We start from the raw sequence: 27,368 nt of genomic DNA on the forward strand, positions 1-27,368 counted from the left end.
AAGAAAAAATCTTAAATAAAAATCTTTACCACAAGTAAAGTCAATTCTAAACTTGATTCAACAAACCTGTTATTGTAAATTTCCCATTCCAGCAAGTCTATCTCCTCTTTAGGTTTTAAGAAGGAAGGTGGGAATCGAATAAAGTAAAAACCACAAATGAAGAATGTAAACTCGATTAAATACAATCTTGGGCTTTAAGATTGGTAAAGTTTCTATTAATGTGCATTCAAATTATGTTTCAGATTTTTAAACTTAACTTTAAAGATTGTTTTCCATATATATTTTTTTCATATCCTGCATAGTTTATTAGAAACATATGAATATTTAACAGTTGAAAGGATAAAGAATTAGAAAATAAATTAGTATTTGATGGATTAGAGATTTAAAAACGAGACGTAAACGAAACATTATAATTTTTTGCCACGTTTCGTAGTCAATCAAAAAAACTGTAAAACGACTATTAACTTTCTTCTATTGCTATCGAGTCTAAAGTCTACTATTTTTTTTTTAACGTAACAGGCAGGGTCTTCAGTGACCGTAATCATTGAGGTGTTTCATTCATGTGGTGATGGTATTAGGTTATATCTCAAAGCGCAAAAATTGTTATATTTATAAATACCTAGTTAGTGCACCAGTCAACATATTTTGTAAATTTTACATCAAATATTTTGCAGTGTACCCGCATAAAAAGCCATATCGGTAAAAATTTTAATTTACTATTGTCATTTATATTCTTAACTCTCTGTGTGTTTGTTTATGTCTAAACTAAAGACGTAACCGAGCCTAAAATGTTTCGCACTATGAATAGTTTATTACAAAACCAACAGATAAAGTTTGGAGTTGTAAATTCAAATATTTTTATGTTGCAGGAAATCTAATCTGAGCGACATGTCTACGCCGACTGTAATTCCAAGCTGGTTAGACGAGAAGTTTATCGAGCAAGCCCTAAGAAGTGCGGAAGGCGACGAAATAAAAGTGAACCGGATACAAGTTCGTCGTGCAACTGAACCTGGTGACAACTACAGTAGCGTTATGTATCGGGTTGCCGCCGATTACAATACAGGTAATGGACACGACGCCAAGAGCGGGGTGAAGTCTCTCATTGTGAAAGCTTTTCCAGAGGATGAGTACCTGAAGGAATTGATGACCAAAAACGAAGCATTCACGACAGAGATTGAAGTTTTATCCAAGCTTATCCCTGCATTCCACCGCTTACTGAACGTATCGCCTTCTGATAAGACAATTCTTCTTGGACCTAGAAGCTACTTGTTCACTTGCAAGCCACACCAGAAACTTGTGATGGAAGATCTTTGTCAAGACTCCTTCAGAATGGCACCTAGACTGCTCGGGTTGGATCTTGCACACAGCAAACTAGCAGTTTCGCATCTCGGGATTTTCCACGCAGCTTCTGTTGCCCTGCACCACCAAAAGCCGGAAATGTTCGAAAGTTTCCTCACGCACATATACATCAAGAACGGTGAAACTATGAAGAATTTTCTCGCACAATCGTTCAATTCTATTGCCGATAAAGTGCGGTCCTGGCCAGAGGTAGGAGGGATGTACTCGGCTAAACTTCAAAATGTCGTCGAAACTGCTTCCGAACGCCTGAAAAAGGCAGTGGAAAGAGATGAACAAGGATTTAATGTGTTGGTACATGGTGACGCCTGGACGAACAACATGTTGTTCAAGTATAGCGAGGTTGGGGAGGTTTCTGACATCACCTTTGTGGACTTTCAGTGCGCATACTATGGATCGCCCACTATAGACCTACTGTACTTTCTCTACACTAGCCCATCCACAGAGGTTAGAAGTCGCTACATGGACTACCTCCTCAAATATTACCATTCTTCCTTATCAAAAACACTCGCCAAGTTGGGTTGCGAACATAAGTGCCCTTCTTTGGATGAAATTCGCACGGAACTGAAAAATAGAAATTTCATGGCGATTTTTGCAGTGTTTTGCGTTAAGCCCTTGACATCCGCAAAACCAGACAATGTTCCAGACCTAAGCAAGCTAACTAAAGAGCCATCACAAACAGCTTCCTATGTGCACCTTACTGAAGAGTTTTGCAAAGAAATAAAGACACTCCTGCCAATATTTGATGAGGAAGGCTTATTTGAACCATAAATATGAAATAGTACCTCGTCAAAATAATTATGTAAAACAAACAAAAAATTAACCTTTTAAACATGAGGCAAGAAAATAATGTACTATTATTTAATAATAAGTAAACAATCCCATCGATATTTACTTAAATACTTTTAATTTTTTAGAGTTATATAAAGAGAGTCCAGCAATGCAACAGAAAGTTATTTTTTTTACTTTCAGCTAGTAGGAAATTAAATAAGTTACTATTTTTATTCTGCTGTTTTTGCCAGTTTGTATTTTTTTTTAATTCTAAGAAGATCTTACAGCTTTTAAGATTAATATAAGTAGATTTGCACAGGTGTTTGAGAAAGGGCACATTATAATCCTCTTTTTGAACCATCAACCGACTATAGAGGTCCGTAAATTAGGGGTTAAATTTTTTTGCAATCAACCTTTCACCTCCCATAAGGAAGTTTCTTGTTACATAATTCCGGTCCATCATGTATTTGGTGATAAAAATAATAGCCAAAATTCCAATACTTAGAATTATGTTTGTTATGATTGTAAATTAAAAATGAAAACAAATTATATAATTACTTTAATTCTTATAGAAATCTTCGATACTAGCAAACAGATACACAAATGCGTGTATCAAACAACAAAATAAATGTAAACATTTCCAAACCGGATAATGAAGTGTTAACATGCTTAGAGACGATACAGTTTTACCTGCCACGCTTGAAGAAGTCTAAGTACATGCATTCAACCTGCCAGCAATTCAATCACCACCAGCATCTGCCTGCAGTCAGACTTCACCAGTGCAGACCTCACCAGTCCAGATTTCATCTTCCTGTATCCAGATGAGTCCCACTTCACCAGCACTTACCACATCGGCAGCAGTCGAGCCTAAACTTCGGCGTAATCATCATCTTCCTTAATCTAGCATTCCTGTCTCTCCCAAGACTCGAACCCGTGATCTCAGTCATCGTGGTCCGATCAGTGAAGACACCACCACCACTCAAGTATGATCCACAAAATACTCAAGTGATTCTAATGAAAGAATTGTTGAAATATCCCGGGTAGCAGCGCGATTTTTACGTCTGGAATTATTAAGCAACATATAATTTTATTTGTTAATTTTAACTTTCCATGTAGTTCTAAGTTCATTATACTCTATGAAACTTATATCTGTGCTTAAGACGTAAATATGTGTGCGGATTCTTTTAAATGAACACTTGATTTGTTTTATTTGTTTCAATGAGTTTGTCTTGTGTAGAAGTAGTACTTGTGTTGTTTTTTTTAAATGAAACACTTCAGTTATTAATTTAAAAAAAACATAGAGCCCGCAGCGTAATACGCAATTTTTATGAAAATTTTAATCATTAGTAACTGATTTTACTATACTGAATGTATCAGTGATTCAGATTTATACATACATTTTTAGTCTTGCTGTTTGTATTTAAATTTAAGTAAATATTAGTTGTGAAATTTATGTTTTTATCAATAAAATTAATATTTATTTATTTTGATATTTATATATTCATGTGTTGCATGATTTTAATTTTAAAATGTCTTAACTTTGCATTGTTAAAAGTAATAATTAATGGTTACTTGTTCTTGTTTCAGCATCGTTTATATATATATATATATATATATATATATATATATATATATATAAAATGCTAAGTAAAAATATATTGTATAAGTAAAAAATCGTAAAATAATAATGTTCTTCTGATTATATCGTAAATGTAGTAATTAAATCACTTCCGTGCTTGCACGAGTCTGAACTGTAAATTGACTTTATTACAATAAAACAAAAAATGGTATTTCTCGACTTAATTGTGTTTAATTTGCCCGAAACAACTGAGTATTATAATCATTATATAAAATCAGTGAGCGCATTTACAAATGGTACTTTCACAATAAAAAGTGTAATGGATAGGAATACTTTCGTGTAGCTTAGCGAACAATATTTTGCGAAATTAGTGAATTTCCTAACATAAATGTTTCAAGCTGGTGTCAGCGTAAATGGTTTATAATAAACTCGGCAGTTTCCCTTGCACTACCTTCACTAATATATTGCAGCGAAGTTGTGTCTTTTCGTCTGCGCGGAGTTTTGGAGCCGGGCATCTTGTTAGCAAGGCGGTATCTCGTGGGGAACACCACATAACTTAGAAAGTCACAACTTAGAACTGTCATAACTTAGAAAACTCGGAAAAATCCACGTAACTTAGAAAACTCGGAAAAATCCACGTAACTTATAAACACACAACTTAGAAACGTCATAACGTAGAAACTCATAACTTAGACCTATCACAACTTAGAAACACGCAACTTAGAACTGTCATAACTTAGAAACACGTAACTTAGAAACACTATCTCGTGCAGCGCCCGGCTTGGGACGTGGTACGAGGGCTGGGTGGCTGTTCGAGCCGTCAGGCATTTTTACTCTTTACTCTCGGCAGTGCGACTGCTTGCCTGTGTCAACGTCGTCCTGCAGTCGCGTGCCTTTAGTCAAGGCACAGGCAAGGAGCCGTCACGTACTTGTAGGATTACGACGCTCCTGAATTACATTCCACGTCTTGATAGCACGGACTAGTATTAGTGGAGGGTCAGCTTGGAGTCTTTGCATTCGGCAACACACGTTTTTGAATTTAATTCAACGCTATACAAGAAACTTATTTATTTTAGCTGTAATTTTATCCTCAAATACAAATAAAAATTATTAAAAACTCGTACTTTTCAAGTAATTTTAAACTTGAGGTCATACACATATTTGTTTAAAGCAATTATAACTAGCGATACTTTTGTTTACAGACGAAATATCCCTTTTCCGACTCGTATACATGTCTTCAACATTTTGGTTTACCAGTCAATATTCTCAGCCATACATTGACGTAATAATTAATTTTTAAAAGCTAATATTATTTGCAATATTTTTGTTCATACGTAAATATTTACGATTTTAACCTGTTTGCGTGTATTCAACGTTTTTGTTTGTTTCCTACCATACATTGGCATTATGATTTGTTCTTTTAAACAAGTGTGACTTGCAGTTTTTTTTTATTTTGTTTTCCGAGACGTATAAGACAATGGGAATTTAAGATATTTTTCCAGCAGGGTGCGTTACTTTTAGGTTACCTATTAATTATAATTATTTTGCTTGCCATGACGTTCTGTGTAGAATGTTATTATATGCTTCGGTAAGAAGAAATGGGGTCACGTCACGTCTCCCCGAGTTTATCCCCGAGCTGAGCCGTTCGTAGCATCATTAGTTGTAGTGGCTTGCAGCGTTTCTGGAGAGGAGGGATTAATCACACAGCTTCTGGAGGGTGGGCTAATGCAAACCTTGTTCGGAATCATCCTAGGGTTTATTTCCAACGTATTTTCCCGGTCACCGCCTGCGCGGCGGCGAGTGAAGGCCTGAAAATCATTCTGCTTCTGAACACGCTTCTGTCCCGTGGCTTCATCCAGCGATAGCGACAGCAAATTAAAACATATTTAAAAAAAATACACAGATCTCATCTTTTAACACTATTGAACGTTCATGTTTCAAAATTCCAATCAAAATTTTTATATTTATAATACTATACACTATAGTAAATATGCTATGTATCCCCTATCCCTATAAGCATACATTAAATAGTATTTTAATAAATATAGTATCACTATAATATTTCATATATACATAAAAATTTATAAGCATTCACATAAAAAATTTTAATTATCATAGTATGCATTTACCTGTATCCATATATAAGTGTTACTATACATTTAAAAGGGTATAAAAGAGTATGATTATCTCATATAAGAATACATATTACTATAAAGACTTTGAAAAGGATTTTTTTTGTGCGTGGTTCTGGTACACATACGGGAACGTATTCTTAGGTGCACCATGTTCTACCTCTCCATCCAAGACTAAATCCAAGATGGCGGGGGACATAGCGTATTGCTTGTGCACACTGTGCGCATAAAGGTACATATTCTTAGGCACATCATGCTACACTTCTCCATTCCAGATGCTGGGGTTCTGAATCAAATATGGCGGGGGGATGAAGCGCTTTAAAGGCCTGCCTTGTGCACTCTGTGCGTGTAAAGGAACGTATCCTGGGAGACTGAAAGCTAATCCAAGTTGGCCCTAGGGGACGACACTGGCCCTAAAGATGACTGTCTATGGCCCTATCTGGCAACTTACTTCTGAAATTTAAATTTGGCGTGCTCTGGTAGAAACATTATGAACTAAAGATGGCCGAAAGTGGCGTTATCTGGTAGCCTGTGCTGGAGTTAAAGATGGCCGACAGAGGGGCTACCTGTCAACAAATGTTTTGAAATTTGAATTTGGCGCGCTCTGGTAGCCTGTGCTGGAATTAAAGATGGCGCCCTTCGGCAGCAACATCTTAAATTAAAATTTTTAAACATAGCTCTCCCTGCTACACATTACTACTACTATTGGCTTAAATACATACTTTTAAAGCATATATATATAATTTCAAACTGGACTGCTAGCCGAGCGATTAACGGTGTTTGTTTTCCCTCCTAAACATGCTGTGGCGTCCCTCGGTTCTGGGCTCGGCCACTTCATTAGTAAGATTTATTTTACACAATAAAATTCATCGGCAACAGTGGTGCCACCTACCTTCAAGCATTGGAACTAAGATGGTAGGCACGAGAAGACGGAAACCAGATGGCGACTGAGGTCGAAATCGAATCTGAAAAAATCAAATTTCGAAAAATCGAATTACAATCAAAGATGATGGCCGTAACGAAAAGTGCAATGGTGACGTCACAAGATGGCGGAAGGTTCTAGAAAAACAAAATTTAAGAATCCAAGATAGCCGCCTGGAACAAAGGTTATGGTCAAAGGTCAAGTTCAAAGGTCAAGGTCAAATACAACATGGCGGATAGATAATGGCTGGCGGATTGAATAACCATGACGTCATCCAAGATGGTGGACGGATGAATGGATTAGTGATGACGTCACAATCCGAGATCCCCGATCCTCTATCCGTCACCTCTCCCAAACTCTCATTTATAATTTATATTGTTCATGACTGATACATATAAAATATTACATACTAGTTTGACAAAAAAATTTATACAACTGGAATGACAATGTTAACATCCGCCTGAAATTTAATAGAAGTAGGTAGGTAAGAATATATATAAGAAATTAAATGAAATTAAAGCATACATAAATAAAATTATCTCACACTCAACCAAGCATAATGTTTAATATGAAATGAAGATGGCAATTACACGTAACTATTCTAATTAATAAAAAAAATTAACTTTCCTGAAATTTATACAACTGGAATGACAATATTAACATCCGCCTGTAATTTAATAGAAATAGGTAGGTAAGAATATATATATAAGAAATTTAATGAAATTAAAACATACATAAATAAAATTATCTCACACTCAACCAAACATAATGTTTAATATGAAATAAAGGAAGATGGCAATTACACGTAACTATTCGAATTAATAAAAAAAATCGACCTACCTGAAATAGTAAAATTCAAATTTTTCAACAATATATTACATAATTGATAAATATTTCTGGTCTTCGGTCTAAGTAGCCCTAAGACTCTTGACGCTCAGCAGATTAATTATAAACACTAAACCAAACTCCTTGCAAATAAGTTATAAGTAGGTACTGTAAAAAAAATAATTTAAATTGTAATATACAAAAACGGTATTGAAAATTGAAACAAATATGGCGACACTACAAACTGTCAAGATATTTATTTTTTTCTTACTCTCTACTTAGTTCCTTACAATAGCAAAACGTAACGTAATGGCTTGAAAGCTATTGCTCGGCAGACATAGAGGAATGACACTTAACAGTTTGTATATCTATGACACACGTTACATAAAATTAAGATATTTTTTTTAACCCGTTTAAAAATTATTATTTTTTTAACAAAAGATAGCCTATGTCCATCCCCAGGATATAATCTATCTCCTTGCCAAATTTCATTACGATCCGTTCAGCCGTTCAGCCGGGAAAAGGTAACAAACAGACAGACAGACAGACAGACAGACAGAGTTACTTTCGCATTTATAATATTAGTAAGGATTCTAAGTTTTACAAAATTGGTATTTTTATTCATAATCACAGATGAAAGGTGTGTCTTTGGTTTAATAAAATCAAAACATATACCGGTATACACTCAAGTGCGAGATTTAAAATTTTACATTGTTAATTAAAAGGAAAATAATTGAAAATATATTATTGAATGTTTTAAATGCTATAAAGGATCAGTTGATTATAATTTGAGCGACTTCTTTAGAAAATATAATACCAAAGTAGAAGTGATGAGTGTAAATAATTTAACATTAAAAATAATGAAGAGACACACTAAATAACACCCTTGAGAGAAAGGGGTGAAAGTATGAATTGTTTGTTGATTTGGTTTTATTAGGTCTATGGAAGATAAAATGCTAGACACATTGTAACCTAAAACAGAAATGAAAATGAAAATCTTTCAAATTTTTTACACTTTCATTTTTAAAAAAAAAATTTTTTTTTAAAGATCTATAATAATATCCGAGTCTAGATAAATTGGAACTGGTTAAATTGGCATCATCATTATCAACGTTTAAAAAATGGGAATGTGTTTTGCGATATTTAGAATTTATGTCTTTAATAGAGTGGAAAGAATGCAACTCTGATTTTATATCCAAATAAAATAAAACGGAAAATAAGTATTAACATAGCACGCGTAAAATACGTTTCCAATTTCAAAATATTTGGAACGTATATAAACCTCTTTATGAGGGCGAGTGAAGCAAATGGTAGTACGTTAGTAATTTTAATAATATACATAAATTCAATTTAAATTGAAAAAATAGTGAGCAAACAATGTATAATGTTTAAGCATAGCTTAATAAGGTTATTTTAAAATAAAGTGTCAGAAATTTTTAAGCATATAATATTTTTTACAGAAAATTATTTCATAGGTAAAAAGTTTCAGCAGTCTAAAAAATTCAGTTCATGTCTGTCTTCATTATATTAGCGACGCTATTTTCTTTAAACCCAATATAGCTCTAAGTGCTGAAGTTTCAAAAGGAAAAATCCACGCAACAAAGCCAATGTACAATGAAAAAATCCCATGGAAACATATTTACATTTCATTTAAATGTATAAATGAAAACACAGTTGGAAAGATGAACGACGCGACGTATTCCTAAATCGTAAATGAGTAATTCTAGTAATCGTTTAGGAATTATGTACATACAAGCAGAAGTTCTTGTTTATAATAAGGTGGGCAAAGGTTCTGATCTGTGTGATAAGGCGTGTGTATCTTCCCCATACACCGTGAAGCGGCGTCTGCAGACGAGAATAGGAAGAGATTAGCAAAACTCCATTGTGAGGTAACAACTGCCATACTGCATGACTTCTACAGCTGCATCACTTCTGCAGCTCCTACAGTATCTTCTAGCTCAGCCTCCTCTTGACTTGCAGGTAAGACTCTGGCATGCCAACTCACTCTAGGGCTTAAACTGTGAATTGAACTCTGAAATCTTTGTCTTTTAGGCTAGCTTGCAAATTTAAATCAGAAAACACCAAGCGATAACTTTGTAGGTTAGTAAAATTCATTCACTTGAATGACAAGAGCTCATATATTTGTATAAAATAAATATCGCTCTGGAAAATTCAAAAATGGTTGTGCCGGCCTTCGTATTGTAGTTGAATATAAACTGGTTTCGAATTGCCGGTCAGTGATGTTTTGAACTGATGATAATTTAAGATCGTAAGTAGGTTCCACTTTCGTTTTGGCTATCAACATAAGAGCAGAGAGACGTTGAAAAATTAAAATTAAAAAAAATAATAACAGTACAAACATTTCAGACAAATTTCTGACAAAACAAATATAAACTTTAATTGATATGAAGAAAAGGTGCTGAAAAATTAGCTTGAGAATTTGTCGCTCTCATTTATTTGGCCAGTCATCCAGATACGATACATCAGACAGAGCTAGAAACATTAATATAGTCACAGCAGCACATCATTTTAACCTTAGACAGATATCACTGAAGCTTGAGTGTTCTTCAAAAGCGAACTGTGGCAACAATAACCGAATATTTTTATATGTCATGTTTGAGCGTACAGTTCAGAATGAGGCTGGAGCTTCGTCTCCATCTCGGATTCACCAATTTATATTTGGTGTTGTCATGGCACCCATCTCGGATGACATCGTAGATCGCCGTATTGGTCATCATTAATCCGTTATCTTGACCTCCATTTGGAAATTTGTGAAGCTGTGACCACGGATATATAGATAGGTCTGGGCACTTCCTATCCTTTGCCTTGGCGTGTCTCGTCCGCTTAGTGAAGCTCGCGGCGGCCTGCGAACTAACGGCGCTAGTAGTAGTTAAGCCCATTATTAACATTTTTTTTTTAAAGGAGTTTCATATGAAAGTATGTTTATTTAAAGAAAGGAAACAGTTTCGTCTAAAACGCCAGGTAAATTTTAGGGTTTTTAATTTATTTTGAAGCTTCGTAGGGTTTAAATACATAGCAATAACTTTTAACTTTGCCGCAATAGTCAGTTAAAGTTTTAATCTAAAAATATACTATTTAATCCATTTTTTTCCTCAATTGATAAGTCAACAGCGTGGTGTAGTTATATGCATGAGCTGATAACCTGTGGACTCGGGTTCGATAACTGCTCGGAAATTTATTTTATAAAAATTTTCATTTAAATATTTTTCGCAAAATTAAACTATTATTAAATACATTAAATATTTTTAAACAGTTAAATTATATAATAAAATAAAATGTTTAATTCAATAAACCTTTAAGAATATTTTAGCAAATAATTATCTACTCTGATTTTTATTTATCAGAAGAAACATTATATTTTCCAATCTTTCAATCATATAATAAGTTTTTAACTGTTCGAATATATTAAACACTGAAACTATGCTTAAAGAACTGGATTATTTGGCATACCTACCATTGTTACACCAGCTTGATATGATAATAAAGGTCAATTAAACTAATGCATTAATTGTGTCTTATTCAAAACATTCAAAGGAAAAAAAATTTAGATTTTTAAAATTTTGAGTAAGATTACATTGGCTGATTTTCTTTGAACCATTTTTAGGAGAGCAATCTTCGTGAACATGCAAGCAGATGTTGAACCTCCCGAATGGCTGAACAAGCAGTACATCGAGAGGGCACTACGAGAAGGCGAAAATAAAGAGATAAATGTGAAGAAAATTAATGTCCACTCTGCAACTTCAGCTGGGGACAATTTTTGCAGCATCGTGTTCAGGGTCACTGTTACGTACGAAATAAATTGTGGAACAAAAGTAAAGGTTTACACCAAATCACTTATTGTCAAAACGCCTCCAGAAGAAGAGAACGCGAAGAAAATTGTAGCAGAAAACGACGCATTCCTTACAGAAATTGAAGTTTTGAGGAAGGTGATCCCAAAATTTCACCGCCTCCTAAATGCCCCTCCGTCTGAGAGAAATATTTCCCTTGCAGCAAAGTGTTACCATCACACCGACAAACCTCACTATACGCTTGTTCTAGAGGATCTCTGCCAGTCGGGGTTCAAGATGGCGCAAAATACTCTTGGACTCGATCTGGATCACAGCAAGCTGGTTGTTTCCCACCTTGGATTGATCCATGCCGCTTCCTGCGCTGTGCACCATCAGGAACCACAATCGTTCTCCAGTTTTCTCCAGTACCCGCACCTAAAGACGACTCAATCCATCAAAACCGTATTGAAAATTTCGTTCGAGAGAGCCGCCAATGAGGTTAGGCAGTGGCCTGAGGTGGGCGAGAAGTACTATGACAAACTGCATCGTCTAGGCGAAAACGCATTCCAGCTCCTAGAAGAGGCAGTTCAGAGGGATGACCAGGGGTTTAACGTGCTGAACCATGGAGACGCCTGGAAGAACAACATGATGTTCAGATACGATGTTGATGGGAAAGTGTCCGACATGACTTTCGTGGACTTCCAGTTCTGCTACTATGGCTCGCCTGCAATAGACCTTCTATTTTTCTTGTACTCCAGCACCAGTTCTGATGTGAGGAGAAACCATTTAGACCGTCTCCTGGAGGTCTACCACTCGTCGCTGTCGAAGACGCTCACCAGGCTGGGTTGTGTCGACCAGTGCCCATCTCTGGCCGAAATCCACGTGGAACTAGATAAGAGAAGATTTTTTAGTCTCTTTTCTGCTTTATTTGAGCTCTCCGTAATATGCGCTGAGTCTCCAGATGTAGAGGGAAAGCTTTATGACCAGGACACAAAAAATCCAGTCAGTTACTTTAGTGAGGCTTTCATTTGTGATTTTATAGACATTTTGTCGAGTATAGAAAATAAATCTTGGTTTCAGTAAAAGTTTTTTTTTATTTCACGTACTAGATATAGCAAAACTTAATATTAATAATGATGTGGTCTATTTTGTGAAGATTTATAAAAACGTTGATTATAGAAAGTTTATAAAATTGGTCTTTTATTGTAAAACATGACTCAACCTGCCCAAATTTTTTTCTCCCGTATGATTATCTCACAGAATATATATTTTCAAGCGCACAACCACTACTTATTGCAAATGGTCCTGGATTTTTAGTTGTAAATGGTTCTTCTTCGTTTATGTTTTAAAGAGGTTCGCTATATTTATTAAAGGAATGCATTTTTTATTTTTGTATAAAAAAAGCAACAATTAAGAAACTATCAGCTGTTTCTGATTTAAGACTGCTTAAAGACTGATAATCATAATATTTGATTTATAATTGCTTAATAAATTTCGATACTCTACTAGCACAAAAACGATGGTTTCTAAGTTGAAAATTGGTTTTCTTTACTGTCAATACTTGCTCATCTACAAGAGAAAATTTTCATCATTTTAAGATGTAATCGAAATACCTCTTTGGCTTATCATCTTTCAACAAGACTGGATTGATTATATTTTCAAAACAACATTAATACTTTTTACTTGGAAAATTAGTTAAGTGTCCCTTACATAGTTGCAGTCTAATTTATTTTGTCATTAACTTCTGTTACCACTAAATATAGCAACAAACAGCGCTCACTCACACTATCAGTACCGATACCGGAGGACAACTAGCACGCTATAGGAAGCGCCTACTCTGCGCCAGACGTGCTCGTCAAACGCACTGTTTCTAACGCATGCGTCAGACGCTGAGTAGGAATCGCACAGTAAGATTCCACTAAGACATGAACTCTGGTAGAAAGGTAATATTATTGTACTTTCAGCACATAATTGGTTTTGTTTTAAATATTTGTCTACACTACAAGTTACCTTTCCCTTTATCTGGTAAGTTTCATGCACCCGCATATCCGTGTGTTTTATTAAAGAGAAAAAACTGACAAATCATTCAAACGAAAAATAAAACATTTTGAACTCAAATAAACATTAGCATGGCAGACAGAAAAAAGGGGCTAAATAGTAACATAATTAATTCACAAGCTCCAATTTTCTGCAGGAATAAAGCAACTAATTTTTACTAAACATTGAAAGATGGCTTTTATTGTAGAGACAGTTCAGGCAATATTATTTACGTATCACCATTTATAGGTTTGAAGACTTCATAGTCAATGATCAAGTGAATTTCAAAAAATTAATAATAATAAAACATGGTTAAGTAAAATAGGTTTAATCTATATCAATTAAGTTAATAATGCTTGAGGAAATAATAATAATAATAATAACAATAATCAAACATTTATTTCCCAACATGACTCTGATGCTGAATTTTTAAAAAGCAAATACAAAGAATAAAACCAATGTAGAATTAACAAGTTCAATGCATGTAATAATGAACTTTTTTATATATAAATATATGTACAGAGTTGGAAATCTGCCTAACAACTCTACATTATAAATAAGTGCTCCTAGTTGACGTTATAGAACTACATACACGCGACCACCTATTTTTACTTAATAATTTCAGCGATGGGTAGTTCTTGTTATACTCGTGGGCAAAGGTTGTGCGCTGTGTGATAAGGCGTGTGTATCTGTGCCACCCGCCGTGACGCGGCGTCTGCACACGAGAACATATAGTCTCTAGTCCACTCCACTCTGTGATAACAACCTACATACTGGCAGCTGCATCACTTCTAGCGCTCCTTCAGTACCATCTAGCTGTCTCCTCCTGACTTGCAGGTAAGATTCTGAAGTAACGTCACATACTCACTCACTAGGGCTTAAACTGTGAATTTGTCTCTGTTACCTTTGTATTTTAGGCTAGCATAGTTAAGTCACGAAACATTAAGCGTTAACTTTGCAGGTTAATAAAATTCAGTCACTTCAATGACAAGAGCTCATGGATTTCGCGGTCACATAACGTATAAAAACGTGATGGTGTATTCAACAGTGGCCGTGCCGGCCTTCTTATTGTGGTTAGGGATAAACTGGTTTCGGATTGCCAGTAACTCATGAATATGAGTGATACTTTAAACTGACGATAATTTAAGAACGTACATAGGTTCCACCCTCCATTAGGCTATCAGCATAGAAGCAGAGAGGCGTTTAAAACAACATAATTTTTAACATTACAAACTTTTCATATGATGTTTGAATATAGAATAAAAGTACTATATTTGGTAGGAGGTAAAGGTGCTGAACAGCAGACAAGAATTTATTGCCCCATAACATTTGTTCTGTGATCCAAATATGCTTTATCAGGTGGATATAGAAGGTTTGTAATAGTCACAACAGCATATACAGTTGTCACTGAAGCCTAAGTTTTCCTCAAAGCGATATGTGGCCAAAAGAACAGCACAGTTTGCTATGTCGTGTCCAAAGGTAGGGCTAATTCTCCATCTTAGATCTGCTAAGTTAGATTTTGTGATGTCATGGCCACCATTTTGTATATTGACGTTAAACTCTGTAGATCGCCGTATTAGTCATCATCTTTAATTCGCTATCTTGACTTCCAATTGGAAATTTGTGATGTCTTTGACCACCATCTAATTATTCTGATACCTTGAATTTTCATCTTGTATTTATCTGCTGAATTGGATATTCGGGGTTGGTGGACTAGTGAGTTTTGATTAATGTCTCAGTGAATTGTGAATTCTGTTTGATGTACCAATTAAAGCTGTCCAAAGCTGTTTAACTGCTGACTTACACAACGCTAATTACGTTATTTGAAAAATTCAAGGAACGTAAATATTGTAGGTATTATATGTAAAAAAATCATCTATTAAAATTAATATAACAAACATTAAACCACCTATAATATACACCATTTATGTTCAAATAGTATTTTTGTGAAGTCTAATTTTAAGATTTGTTCTCTTTTTTAACTTTTTCTTAACCCTTTGTTAAAAAAAAGTCAATAATTTGTATTAGACTGATTTATCTTGGCTTTATTTAAACCTAGTTTTTGATAGTATTTTTCATAATCCGTTTCTTCTAATGGCATTCCCCATTCAAAATTTATTTTCGAAGAGATATATTTTTACAGCCGAGAGACTGGTATAATAATCACAAGGTAACGGAATTCTATAGGAAATGGGTGTAAAATATGCAACGAATATTTCTCAATTGCTCGTGGTTTAATAAATACGTTTGGGAAAATAATAAGAGTAGAGAGTAAGACAAATGTAAGGTTATTTGCAGCATTTCGTTGCCATGATTGTATCAATAGTAAACATTAATTGTGTTCATATTTAATGAGTAGTAAAACAGGTCTGAAAATTGTAGCATGATAAATTATGAAAATTTTTATTTCTTAGCTAAGATTTACAATATAAATTACATTATTACTATTTAATATCCTATTCACAACGTAATCACACCTTCGTACAATTCCACTATTATCTCTCCCCAATGGAGCTCAAATCGACATTGCTGCTCTCTGCTGTTCATCTTTGACCACACACCTCTTTACCAACACACTGCTTCGCACTACTCGTTCATCCTCGCACTTACAACACCCGGATGCTCCCCGATGCACCAGTCTTCGTATGCGAAGTCCGCCGCTCGCTGTCCGCTATCACTCATCAAAAAGTCACCCACGCTCTTCACTTCACTATTCTCAACTCTCCAAGGATTCACCGGTATCGCTACCAGTCTGGCAACACTCGCCGCCAGCCTCTGTCACTCACTCAATCACACCAGCCATAGGCCGTCCTCCGTCTTAAATACCTGCTAAGTCCCAACCAGCAAAGTGCTCCTAGCCCTCCGAAGAGTCGCTTCATCAGAATACCCGACTTAACGCTCAAAGTATCGAGAAAAATGGCGTCATAGTTACTCCACTTCATGCAGATGGGGCTCTGGGAACATGCAGAACACTCGAGAGACATGTTTTCCGAGAGTGCTTCTCTGTACTCCTGGCCGCACGCAAATACATATACATCTTCCCCTATACCTGCGCCCGAATGTGGTTGGAACAAGGAGTAAAGAATATGATTTGAGAATGGTTAGAGCCACATCGAGTCGACGGGAGCTGGAATCGCAAGTAAAGCACTGTTCAAGACTACTTCCGCCGGGGCTTTCCATGATTAGGTGTGGGGACTACCTTTGGTCACCAATCCTTCAGCCGACCGCAACTCATTGTACTTGCTCTTACACCCACCTCAGGCTGGTGGCACCCTTCTGGGTCCCAAAGCCCCTGCCGGGCCAAAACTTGCGGGGGTAATCCACTACCAGAAGGAGGTACACTACTTCCAATCGCAATCAGGAAGCGGCTTACCTGGCAGTTGACTGCCCGTGCTATCCAATAACAGTAATACTGGTGCCTTTTTCCAATCTACCACATCATCTGGGAATCCTCAATCATCCAGGAAACCCGTGGTACGGTGGAGACCTAGACAACCTCTCCTAACTCTCAGGCTAGTGACCAGCTGTATCACTGCTCACTGTTTCAGCTTTTTTCAGGGCTTGGGAACCCTCCAAGCTTGCTGCATGCAGAGCACCACTTCCAAGTGCGTGTCACACACAGATCCAGAATCTGGAACCACCACTGGCCGTCAGGACGCAGGAGTTCCTCGGCGAGCCTGGGATGTTCCACCAATTCCCCGTTCCGGCTCAGGAGGCTTACACCTGAGAGGGCCCGGGTGCGCCCGACCCACCATTGGTGCACCCAGTCCTCTCCATTCCATTGGCCAATGTCTCGTCACCAAGAGACAGGATTTTGGACTCAACGTCACCAGGGCTCAGCATTCTAACCCCTCCAGAAAGGCTTTTGTCACATCTGTCGCATCTGTCGTTGCCAATTTCTGGTACCTTTTCGGTAAGTGAGGATCCCTGAAGCTGGGTTCCTCCCGGCAGGGTCCTCTTTTGCTGATCTTTCAATCACTCTTCGGTGCCACGTGCAGGCAGTTGATTTCCGTAAGTGTTGAGAGGCTATCTCTTCGCGTCGGACACCCTTTCCTGTGTACCTGTTAGGTCATGTCTCGGACAACTCCCGAAACCTCAAGGGACAATCACCTTTTTCCGCAGGAGTCATGCCCACTCCCGACAGGGAGAGAGGTCCTGCTCCTAATTGGATTACCGCAGAGGGACGAGACTTACCTTTCCGGGAGATGGGGCCTCCTTTAGACCACCCTTTGAACTGGCCAGCGCGCTGGGTTGGCTGGCCTGCCTCGTTACTTAATATTTTGTATCCCCGTAACAATATTATTAATAGCAGAAAGGGAAGAGCACAATGAATAGAGTAGGTAGTAAGGCGTATGTAAAGCACTGCAGATTTTTGTCGACATTCTTGTTACAAGTATAAATATTCATTGTGTACATCATTAATTAATTTTATAGTTCAAGTGAACAATAGAAAATATTCAAATTCACACTCATTAAAGCTGGTAAACCTGAGTTTTTCGTTGTGTTTGTTACAATTGTGTACTTAATTGTGAGTTTTTTCGTTGAAATAAATTACTGAATATTTTGAAGTAATACTTTACTCTAGCTGGTAAAATAAATAAGAGTAATGTATGAAATGCATTTGTATGTACTTACTCTATATAGGTCGCTATTAGCAGTAAGTAATGAAGCAAAAATAATCAATTCTTGATTTGTGTACTATGATTTATATAGTCATATATATATATATTAAACCTATTATCCCACATCCAGCATGTTATCAGGTTATATGCGCAGCTAAACTGTATGAGCGGTTGGTTAGGTTGAATTAGCTTTCAAAAATTTTGTAAAATGATATAAACGAATGGTTATTTTAGGCCACGTTAAGTTAGCCATGTTTAAAATACTGTTTATTAATATAAACAATTATTTAGGATAGGTAAGAAACATTCAAAATATTCAAGAGCAGTTTACGAAACAAGTAGAAGTAAAAAATACCATTTCAATTTTTTTTTTTCGTTGAAGAGCACCTACTCTTAAAAATTATGAAATGTTATAGTTTTCAAGAGCAAATTAATTTTAAGTAAGTGTACTTAAGAGGAATTTTTTAAAACTGCTAAAGTAAGTTAAGGCGAGGAAATCATCAGTGTGTGACATAAGAGTATAGTCACGAGGCACTCGATGTAATTTTTATATTATAGCACAATTCTAATTTTGCTCACATGTATATTTAATCTTCCACATTGTATACTTGCTCACTTGCCACATTCTCATACATTCTCATTACTTTAACTTATGAAGTTTCACTTCTCGCGCAAGTGGTGGCCACGCTTCATTTTTATTTTTTAATTCACAGAACCGCTTATAGGATATTCCTTGGTTCAAAGAATAGTTTCATGCCCTTACGTCTTCCCCTAAACCACATTAAAAATAACTACTGACATTCTGGACTTTTATAGGCCTCATTTTGGGAGAAGACGACTCATCAATCGTAATAAACAAACGTAAATATTTATTATTAAGCATTAAAGCTCTATTACATAACCATTTTAAAACCTTGTCAGTATTCTAAAAAAAAAATTTGCATTCGTAAGTAAAAAGTTCTATTTGAAATGGTATGGTTAAAAGAATACCAAACACAGAGACTAACCAGGTTTCATAACTTTGTAACCATAGTTTTTATTACAAGTTCAAAATAATTTTTAAAAAACTGATCTTCCTTCAATACAATCATCGAGAAAAAATATTTCACGATAATACACTAATCTGAAACTATACTTAAAGACTGTATTATTTGCCATATCTAACAATGCTACACCAACTTTCAATTTGATTAGAAATGTCATTTCCACAAATGGATAAATAATATGTTATTCAAAACATTTTGAGGAAGATTACATTGTGCTGAATTTCTTTGAACAATTTTTAGGTGAACAATCTTCGTGAACATGCAAGCAGATGTTGAACCTCCCGAATGGCTGAACAAGCAATTCATCGAGAGGGCACTACGAGAAGGCGAAAATAAAGAGATAAATGTGAAGCAAATTAATGTCCACTCTGCAACTTCAGCTGGGGACAATTTTTGCAGCATCGTGTTCAGGGTAACTGCTACGTACGAAATGAATTGTGGCTCAAAATTGGAGGATTACACCAAATCACTTATTATCAAAACGCTTCCAGAAGAAGAGAACGCGAAGAAAATTGTAGCAGAAAACGACGCATTCCTTACAGAAATTGGAGTTTTGAGGAAGGTGATTCCAAAATTTCACCGCCTGCTAAATGCCCCTCCGTCTGAGAGAAATGTTTCCCTTGCAGCAAAGTGTTACCATCACACCGACAAACCTCACTATACGCTCGTTCTAGAGGATCTCTGCCAGTCGGGGTTCAAGATGGCGCAAAATACTCTTGGACTCGATCTGGATCACAGCAAGCTGGTTGTTTCCCACCTTGGATTGATCCATGCCGCTTCCTTCGCTCTGCACCACCAGGAACCACAATCGTTCTCCAGTTTTCTCCAGTACCCGCACCTAAAGACGACTCAATCCATCAAAACCGTATTGAAAATTTCGTTCGAGAGAGCCGCCAATGAGGTTTGGCAGTGGCCTGAGGTGGGCGAGAAGTACTATGACAAACTGTATCGTCTAGGCGGAAACGCATTCCAGCTCCTAGAGGAGGCAGTTCAGAGGAATGACCAGGGGTTTAACGTGCTGAACCATGGAGACGCCTGGAAGAACAACATGATGTTCAGATACGATGTTGATGGGAAAGTGTCCGACATGACTTTCGTGGACTTCCAGTTCTGCTACTATGGCTCGCCTGCAATAGACCTTCTGTATTTTCTGTACTCCAGCACCAGTTCTGATGTGAGGAGAAACCATTTAGACCGTCTCCTGGAGGTCTACCACTCGTCGCTGTCAAAGATGTTCACCAGGCTGGGTTGTGTCGATCAGTGCCCATCTCTGGCCGACATCCACGTGGAACAAGATAAGAGGAGTTTTATAACTCTCTTCGCCGCTTTATGCGGGTTATCCGTAATCTCCTCTGTGTCATCACCAGATGTAGAGGGAAAGCATGATGACAAGGACGAAACAAGTGCTGAAAATCACTTCAGTGAGGATTTCATTTATGATTTGATAAATATTTTATCGACTGTAGAAAATAAACCTTGGTTTCATTAAAATATTTTTTTTTAAATATATTTTTAGTTTTATTTGACATTACTAAACGTTAATAGTCACATAGTCTTAGTATGTGTATTCTTCTGATAACATTAATTCTAAAAGTTTGAAAAGTTTTATTTATATGATCGAAACTGCACAATTATTATTCTTCTAACTTAAGGCTTGGCGCTAACTAAATATAGTTTCCACACAGTGGTAAAAACACTTCTAAAATAAATGTTCTTATTTTTTAATAAACATTAACCAAAGTTCATCAAAATTATAATTGAATGGCAAATTTTACTTTAATTGTATGTTTCATTTACTATTTGCGTATTTGTTTTCCTTTCATTTATTTACAGATCAGGTTTTTTTTTCATTTTTTTTAACTCACCCTTATTCCTTGAATAGTTAACAGAACCTTTTTCCTTACTAATTATAAAGTTTTGAGTCACATAGAAATAGAAATAATAAATGTGATTAAAAGATTAAAATCAGGCTAACATTTGTATAGTTAAAATAGAGACAACTTTTGTTATGTTATGAAGCTTATGTAAAGAGGTTTCAATTATAAACAATGGCGATATTTATGTGTTATAAAGTCGAGTATTTAAATCATTCACAAAAATTATTGACTTTTTAAGAATCAATTCCTTTGCCAATTCCAAGCAGTATGGTTTTCTCGTTTTACTCTTAGACAAATCTTATTTTATCCAAACCATCCTCAAAGTATCCTATAAAATATTTTTACCAAAATACGAATTTATAAATGTTTTCGGAAGAAATCGGTCATAATTTATATTCCGGAATGTTAAACAAAGTTTTCTAAGACTATGTTAATTTTTAAGAAAATCTTTGTTGTCGATTTTATTACTCATGAATATGTTAGTGATGGAAAAAATTAGTAACATATTTTCTAGAAATCAGTGTATCTTATAAAGTGCAGTCGTGATACAAGAAGAGTAGAAGTTATACAAAGATATTGTAGGTACAATCTCATCAGTACCTCTCCATCCTGACGCGGATATCTGCAGGACCCGACTCCAGATCCTTATCCTCCTGGGCATGGGCGCAAATCTGTAGGATTTCCAGGGGGGGCCCGTGAATTCTGTGGTTTAAGAATTTTGCGCTAGAGGTCAACCGAAACAAGTCTTCTCTGGATGATAAGCTCGTATGTTATAAACTTTATTTTTACGTAAGTGATATTAACAATAAAGCAGAGCAACATATGTTTTGGTAATTATTAATTAATGACTATAAGAAATGATCTCTCAAACATGTTTGAATAATTTGCTAACCTAAATACATAAAATATCCATGAAAAAATCTATTAAAATAATATACGTGAATATAACGCTGTCCGTCCGTCTGTCTGTCCGTCTGCCACCAGGCTGTATCTCATGAACCGTGATAGTTAGTTATAAATACTAAAAACATAGTAAAATAAATATTTAAGGAGGCTCCCATGCAACCAACGTGATTTTTTTGTTCGTTTTTGCTCGATATTGAAAACGGCAACAGGTAGACGCTTGAAATATTCACAGAATATTTAGTTATATATTCACTTTAAAATAAATGATTAAATTAAAATAAAACAAATATTTAAGGGGGCTCCCATACAACAAACGTGAAAACAGAATAAAATTTCACAAATGATGTATTTATGTTGCCGCTATAACAAGAAATTCTAAAACAGAATAAAATAAATATTTAAGTGGGGCTCCCAAACCCATACAACAGACATGATTTCTTTTTGCCGTTTTTATAGATAATGGTACGGAACCCTTCGTGCGCGAGTTCGACTCGCACTTTGTCGGGTTTTTTATGCCACATCCAATAATTACTGCGATTCAAATGCTGTTCGTGAAATTCTTTGTTCACAGTTTTTGATGCGCCCTAAAAACCCAAATCTCCAAAGCTAATAAACGGATCAACACCAAATGAACGATCGAATCATATTAAAACCCTTAAAGACTTTTTTATTTAGTAAAGGCATCAACCAGGTAAAAAAGAAAAAAAAAACTTAATGACACAAATGAAAAATCTCGGAGATAGAACTATGAAATTTATCCTACAGCTAATTGAACCACATACATTTCTCGGCTTATTTTTAGTATAATCAGTATTTTGGCAGTGAATATTATTTAGTTAAAATATACCGCTTGATTAGTTATTAAAGAGACGCGTTTGCTTCCTTATTAACTTAAATACGGATGTGTAACGTTTAAAGACTTCTTTCTCAATCTTACTTCTGTTTACTCGTGCAGTGTTGCAGTTATCAAATAAAAAATGTAATAAAGTGATTATCAGCCATGAATTGTGAAAATTATCGTTTGATAATAAAAGGGGAGTGATTTTAAATTCCATATTGACGAGGAAAAAAATTATTCCCTGTATATTCACACGTAACGTACAGAGCAGCTAGCCTTACAGAATGGAGATGAGCTAAAAATATTCCAGAAAATGGTATATAAGTTTCAGTTCGTAAATAAACTAAATTCTGCTATAATTACTGTTAAAGTATTAAATTGTTTATTTACTGGAAAAAATAACGTTACATAATCACTTAAATAAAATATATTACCTAAATAATAGTCACTACTTATAAAACAATCAAGCTTACGAGGTGAGAATCAGATTCTGTTTTCCGTTCCTTCCGCGTCACGAAATTATCCATGTTGATGTTTGCCAAGAAAGCAGAAGACTGGCGCACACGAGAGCAAAACCACTTTAAAAACAGACTACCTGAAACCTATAATACTGTCGTTTCAGAGGAGTGTGGATAACAATGGGGAGGAAATGCTAACGGAACCCTACCCTAGCTTCGTCCTTTGGAATGAACGGTTTCTAGGAATTAAGGGTTTCAAAGTTCTCACTGGAAAACTCCATACCATGGCTTTCGCAGAAGGGGTAGGGGAAAATAACTACGGAACTCGAAGGTAGGAATGTAAAGCATGTCAAAGTGTCTGTCGTCGTTGTAAATAATAATCTGATATATATGTTGTGTACACCATTAACTTTAAAATCACGAAGTGGGCCCCCCCAAGAAGGGGCCCATTAATTCCAGGGGGGCCCGGGCCCCCCTGGCCCCCCAGGGATCTACGCCCATGCTCCTGGGCTTGCCTTCTGCGCTCGCCAGCGGGTGAGCTTCATCTCCTCGTAGCTGGCAGGGCGACAAGTCCCTGCGACATGTAAATTAAGTTGTAAGGCCAGTTTCTGTCTCCTTCCCTCGCTTTAATGGGGTGACACAAATTCTCTCCCATTGGAAATGTTTTTGACGCTTGGTTCACAAGAACTCCATAATAAAACTTTGGGCTTTGTAAATGATCTTCAATTCTTACTTTGTTATTCATTTTATATTGCTTGTAGGAAAATATTTTTTTTTACTGAATTTAGATGAAAGAATAGCTTCTAAATTACTCTTGACTTTTTATTGTTGGGGAAGTGGTAGAAGTAACTTTCACCTCCGACTATACTTGACAGTATCGTATGAGGGATTATAATTAGTGACTTAGTTTTAAAATTACTTTAACAATGAAAGTGTAACAGATATGTTCAATAATGTTTTAAATATGTAACACAGTCAATGTTTATTATTTAACGGAGATTATTTTAAAATTATGTGTCAATATTTTGTATCTATTTATTTTTTAAACTACGAAACATTTTTTTTTACATTTGAAACAACGTACATAATCGTAACATAATAAAATGTCTTATTTTTAAGTTATTGCAACTTTTTTTTGTAAAAACTATTTCACATAGTTGCATAATTTAACTACATATCCTCTTATATCCTACCTTTACTTCATTATTTCAAGGAAACGTTGTGTTGAAAATGTCCACAATTTTTGTTTTTGCTGGAATATATTCATATGGCTGATACCATCAATAATCCAACGAATTTATGACATCAGTAATTGCAAATTGTTTGGTTGAAATTAGAGCCATTATATTTTGAAACAATCATGGATTGCATGTGACCTTTCTTGGCTATATCATAACCATTCAACTTTATTGGACAAACCTATTAAAAATTGTTTTTGAGGGAAATTTAGGCAGTGTGACCGGTCCTTTAGTGATCATGAACATCAGCGAACCCTATTGCCGAGGATCTTCTCTCGAACACATGACCGCTGGCGACGCTTTCTTATAACCTTGGCCTTTTTTCCTTGCTTGAACGAAAACATAACCTAACTCTTGTGTGAGCTATGTGCATTCGTCCGCACGACATCACGGTGATAATAAATTAGTGTTGCAAAAAGCCCACGTAAATGTCTAGCGTCCAATGTTATTGAGACATGTCAGTGAAAATATGGTGCATCACTGAAAAGACACATGAAAATAGCTAGAGGTGGTAAAATAAGAACTAACACTTCCGTCATTGAAAGTAGGCACAAACCACAATAAAGTGCGCACTACTACATTAACAATGGCTACGTCAAAGCTCTTACAAAATGATAACGTTGATAAAAGCAAATAATTAAGCTTCTGAATATCTTACTGTTACATAAAATGATGTGTATTTTTCGAGTTTGGAATATGTAAGTGCAGTAGTACTAAAGGCGACATTGTCCCAAACTTGCAAATCACTGGAATGACGTAATCTTTGCGTCATTGAATTTCTTCAAGAGAACGTAGTTGTCGCAATAGCGGCGTATTTGTAAACAGAATGTTGTGCTGTATACCGTAAATGTTTTGTGTTCTCTAATGATAATACCCAAGAATCGTGTTGGAATGACTAAAAATGAACATACCATAAAAATTAAACTAGGAGGTATACGTTACTGTGTAATACAACCTTTTACTAACTGATATTTGTAAATTACGAGTAAATGTTTTTATATATATTTTTAAACTAAATTTAATGAGTTAATTTGTTCAAAACTGTTTTTAATTGCAAAAATATTTATCTTCTACAACATTGTACCTGAACCGGAAGGCGAATATGACGTAATATAAGGTTGGAATCGTAACTACCAACACCTGGGGCTACTCCGTGGTTCACTGGCGGCAAAATAGATGGCTCAAAACAATATAACACATAACTGGATAGTCTTGAACATTTCTTTGTAGAAAAATCTAATTTATTTATCTTAAATTCAATCCAACGCTGAATAACCAAGAGGAAAATCATCACAGCCCAAAAGTCTGAAACCAGAAACTTTCATAAACAGTAATTAGAGTCCTTAGCACAGCTTTCCGCAGATCTGGAAACCAAAAACGCTCTTTTGCGATCTCTGAAAAGGCAAGCGAGAAATATTATACAATCAATAATTAATTTTGGTAAGCGAAGTCAACCTTACAATAACTGGAAGCAATATAAAACAAATACGTCATCTGGGATTCAATACTGTGATAGTATGATGGTAGATATTTTTACAGAAACAATAAATTGAAATGTATGAAGCATTGAAAATGTAATAGCCTCTCCCAGGAGATGAAGAAAACATTAACAAAGCAATAGCCTTTGTCCGGATATGAATAAATTATTAACAAAGCAATAGCAGTTGTCAGGTAAATATAGAAAAAATGGTTAAATTAAAAAAAGAATATCTCAATTTATTTAAAAAAAATCTCTTTGGCGTGCAAAAACCCATTCCGCCCTTTCCCTCTCCCCCCCCCCCCCCCCCCAACATTTATTTCCACGTTACGCGAACTTACGACAGAAAAAATTATCTTTTATTAATATATTTGGATAATGATGAGTTTATCCCGTGAATATATTACGAAACCATAATCATAAAACCACGATATTCTATCGTAGATAAAAGCGATCAAAATAAAACTAAAATAACGTCTCAATATTAGCAAATAAATAATAACACAATAACCAACAACCACACGAGTTACACTATAAAATCTGCTCTGGGTAAATAAAGTGTAAGCAAGAACCTGTTTGTAAAAATTAAACTGTTTGTTGTTTTGACTCGCGTCTCCCGACAGTTTCTGCGAGTATAAAGGCGAGGTCCAGGCAATGAGAAACTCGGTGATGTGAGTGGTTCGTGTTTACACTCACCGCCAGGGGCGCTAGCGTCCCTGGCCATCAAATTCCAGTCCCGGAGAAGACAACAAAGCGGACCTTGAGTCCAAGTGCCCAACCCCCGCATGGTAGACTCTTTCTACTCCGACCAACTCTTCATCCAGACCATCCTCTGTCTCCTTTACTTTCCTACATTTAATGCATGCAAACTTGCATCCCGCATGAAAGTGCCCAGGGTTTTCCCTGTGTCTATGCAGGTTTTACCTGGGCCCAACTTAACTAGTAGTTTAGACTAGAGATAAGAGCGAGGGGAGTTAGTCATGACAACAATCGCTGACATGGCTGGCCAATCCCCTCCTAGCACATGATGCATGCGACCCTCTCCCTGCATAGCTTATCCCAGCATGACTAAGGCGTGATAGGCTTCGGCTTGAGACGAATTTAGGTCCCTCCCTAACCCGGACCCCTCCCAAACACACTTAGTTTTTTATTAGGTTAGGAAAAAAAATTCGAGAAACTCAGTCCACCTCTGGCTGTGGTGCAGTGCGGATCGCCTTGTATGACTGATCTGTCTCATATTAGTCCAGTATCTGGGAACTCTTGAGAACTCGATGACATCAATACCATCATTAGCATTGACCTGGATGGAAGGTTTACCATCAACTTCGCAGACCCCGATGGTGATGTCGGCGTCGACGAGGCATATTCCGTTGGAAACTATGTGAACAGTTACGCCTACTGTTCCATCAGAGCAGGAGATTTTAACGTCTGCATTGTCTTCAGCGGCGGAAACAATGGATGTCAGCAGTGTCAGTGACATCGATAAAGAATGCTGC

The 27,368-nt window shown here is 36.1% G+C and overlaps 3 protein-coding genes across 3 annotated transcripts in view; all 3 read left to right on the plus strand.

Moving 5' to 3' along the window:
* Window positions 1–27,368, plus strand: part of LOC134534519 (tachykinin-like peptides receptor 86C) — a 292,275-nt gene that overhangs the window by 90,965 nt on the left and 173,942 nt on the right. The window lies entirely within an intron of this gene.
* LOC134533775 (uncharacterized) lies at window positions 9,221–12,458 on the plus strand. Its single transcript, XM_063371424.1, has 2 exons — window positions 9,221–9,565; window positions 11,211–12,458. The coding sequence occupies exon 2, from the start codon at window positions 11,230–11,232 to the stop codon at window positions 12,454–12,456; it is 1,227 nt and encodes a 408-aa protein (XP_063227494.1). The 5' UTR covers window positions 9,221–9,565; window positions 11,211–11,229; the 3' UTR covers window positions 12,457–12,458.
* Window positions 14,162–20,585, plus strand: LOC134533774 (uncharacterized). The gene is made up of 2 exons (XM_063371423.1): window positions 14,162–14,247; window positions 19,319–20,585. Exon 2 carries the CDS (start codon window positions 19,338–19,340, stop codon window positions 20,565–20,567), a length of 1,230 nt encoding a protein of 409 aa, XP_063227493.1. The 5' UTR covers window positions 14,162–14,247; window positions 19,319–19,337; the 3' UTR covers window positions 20,568–20,585.

The sequence above is a fragment of the Bacillus rossius genome, chromosome 7, assembly GCF_032445375.1.
Source record: "Bacillus rossius redtenbacheri isolate Brsri chromosome 7, Brsri_v3, whole genome shotgun sequence".
Lineage (NCBI taxonomy): Eukaryota > Metazoa > Arthropoda > Insecta > Phasmatodea > Bacillidae > Bacillus > Bacillus rossius.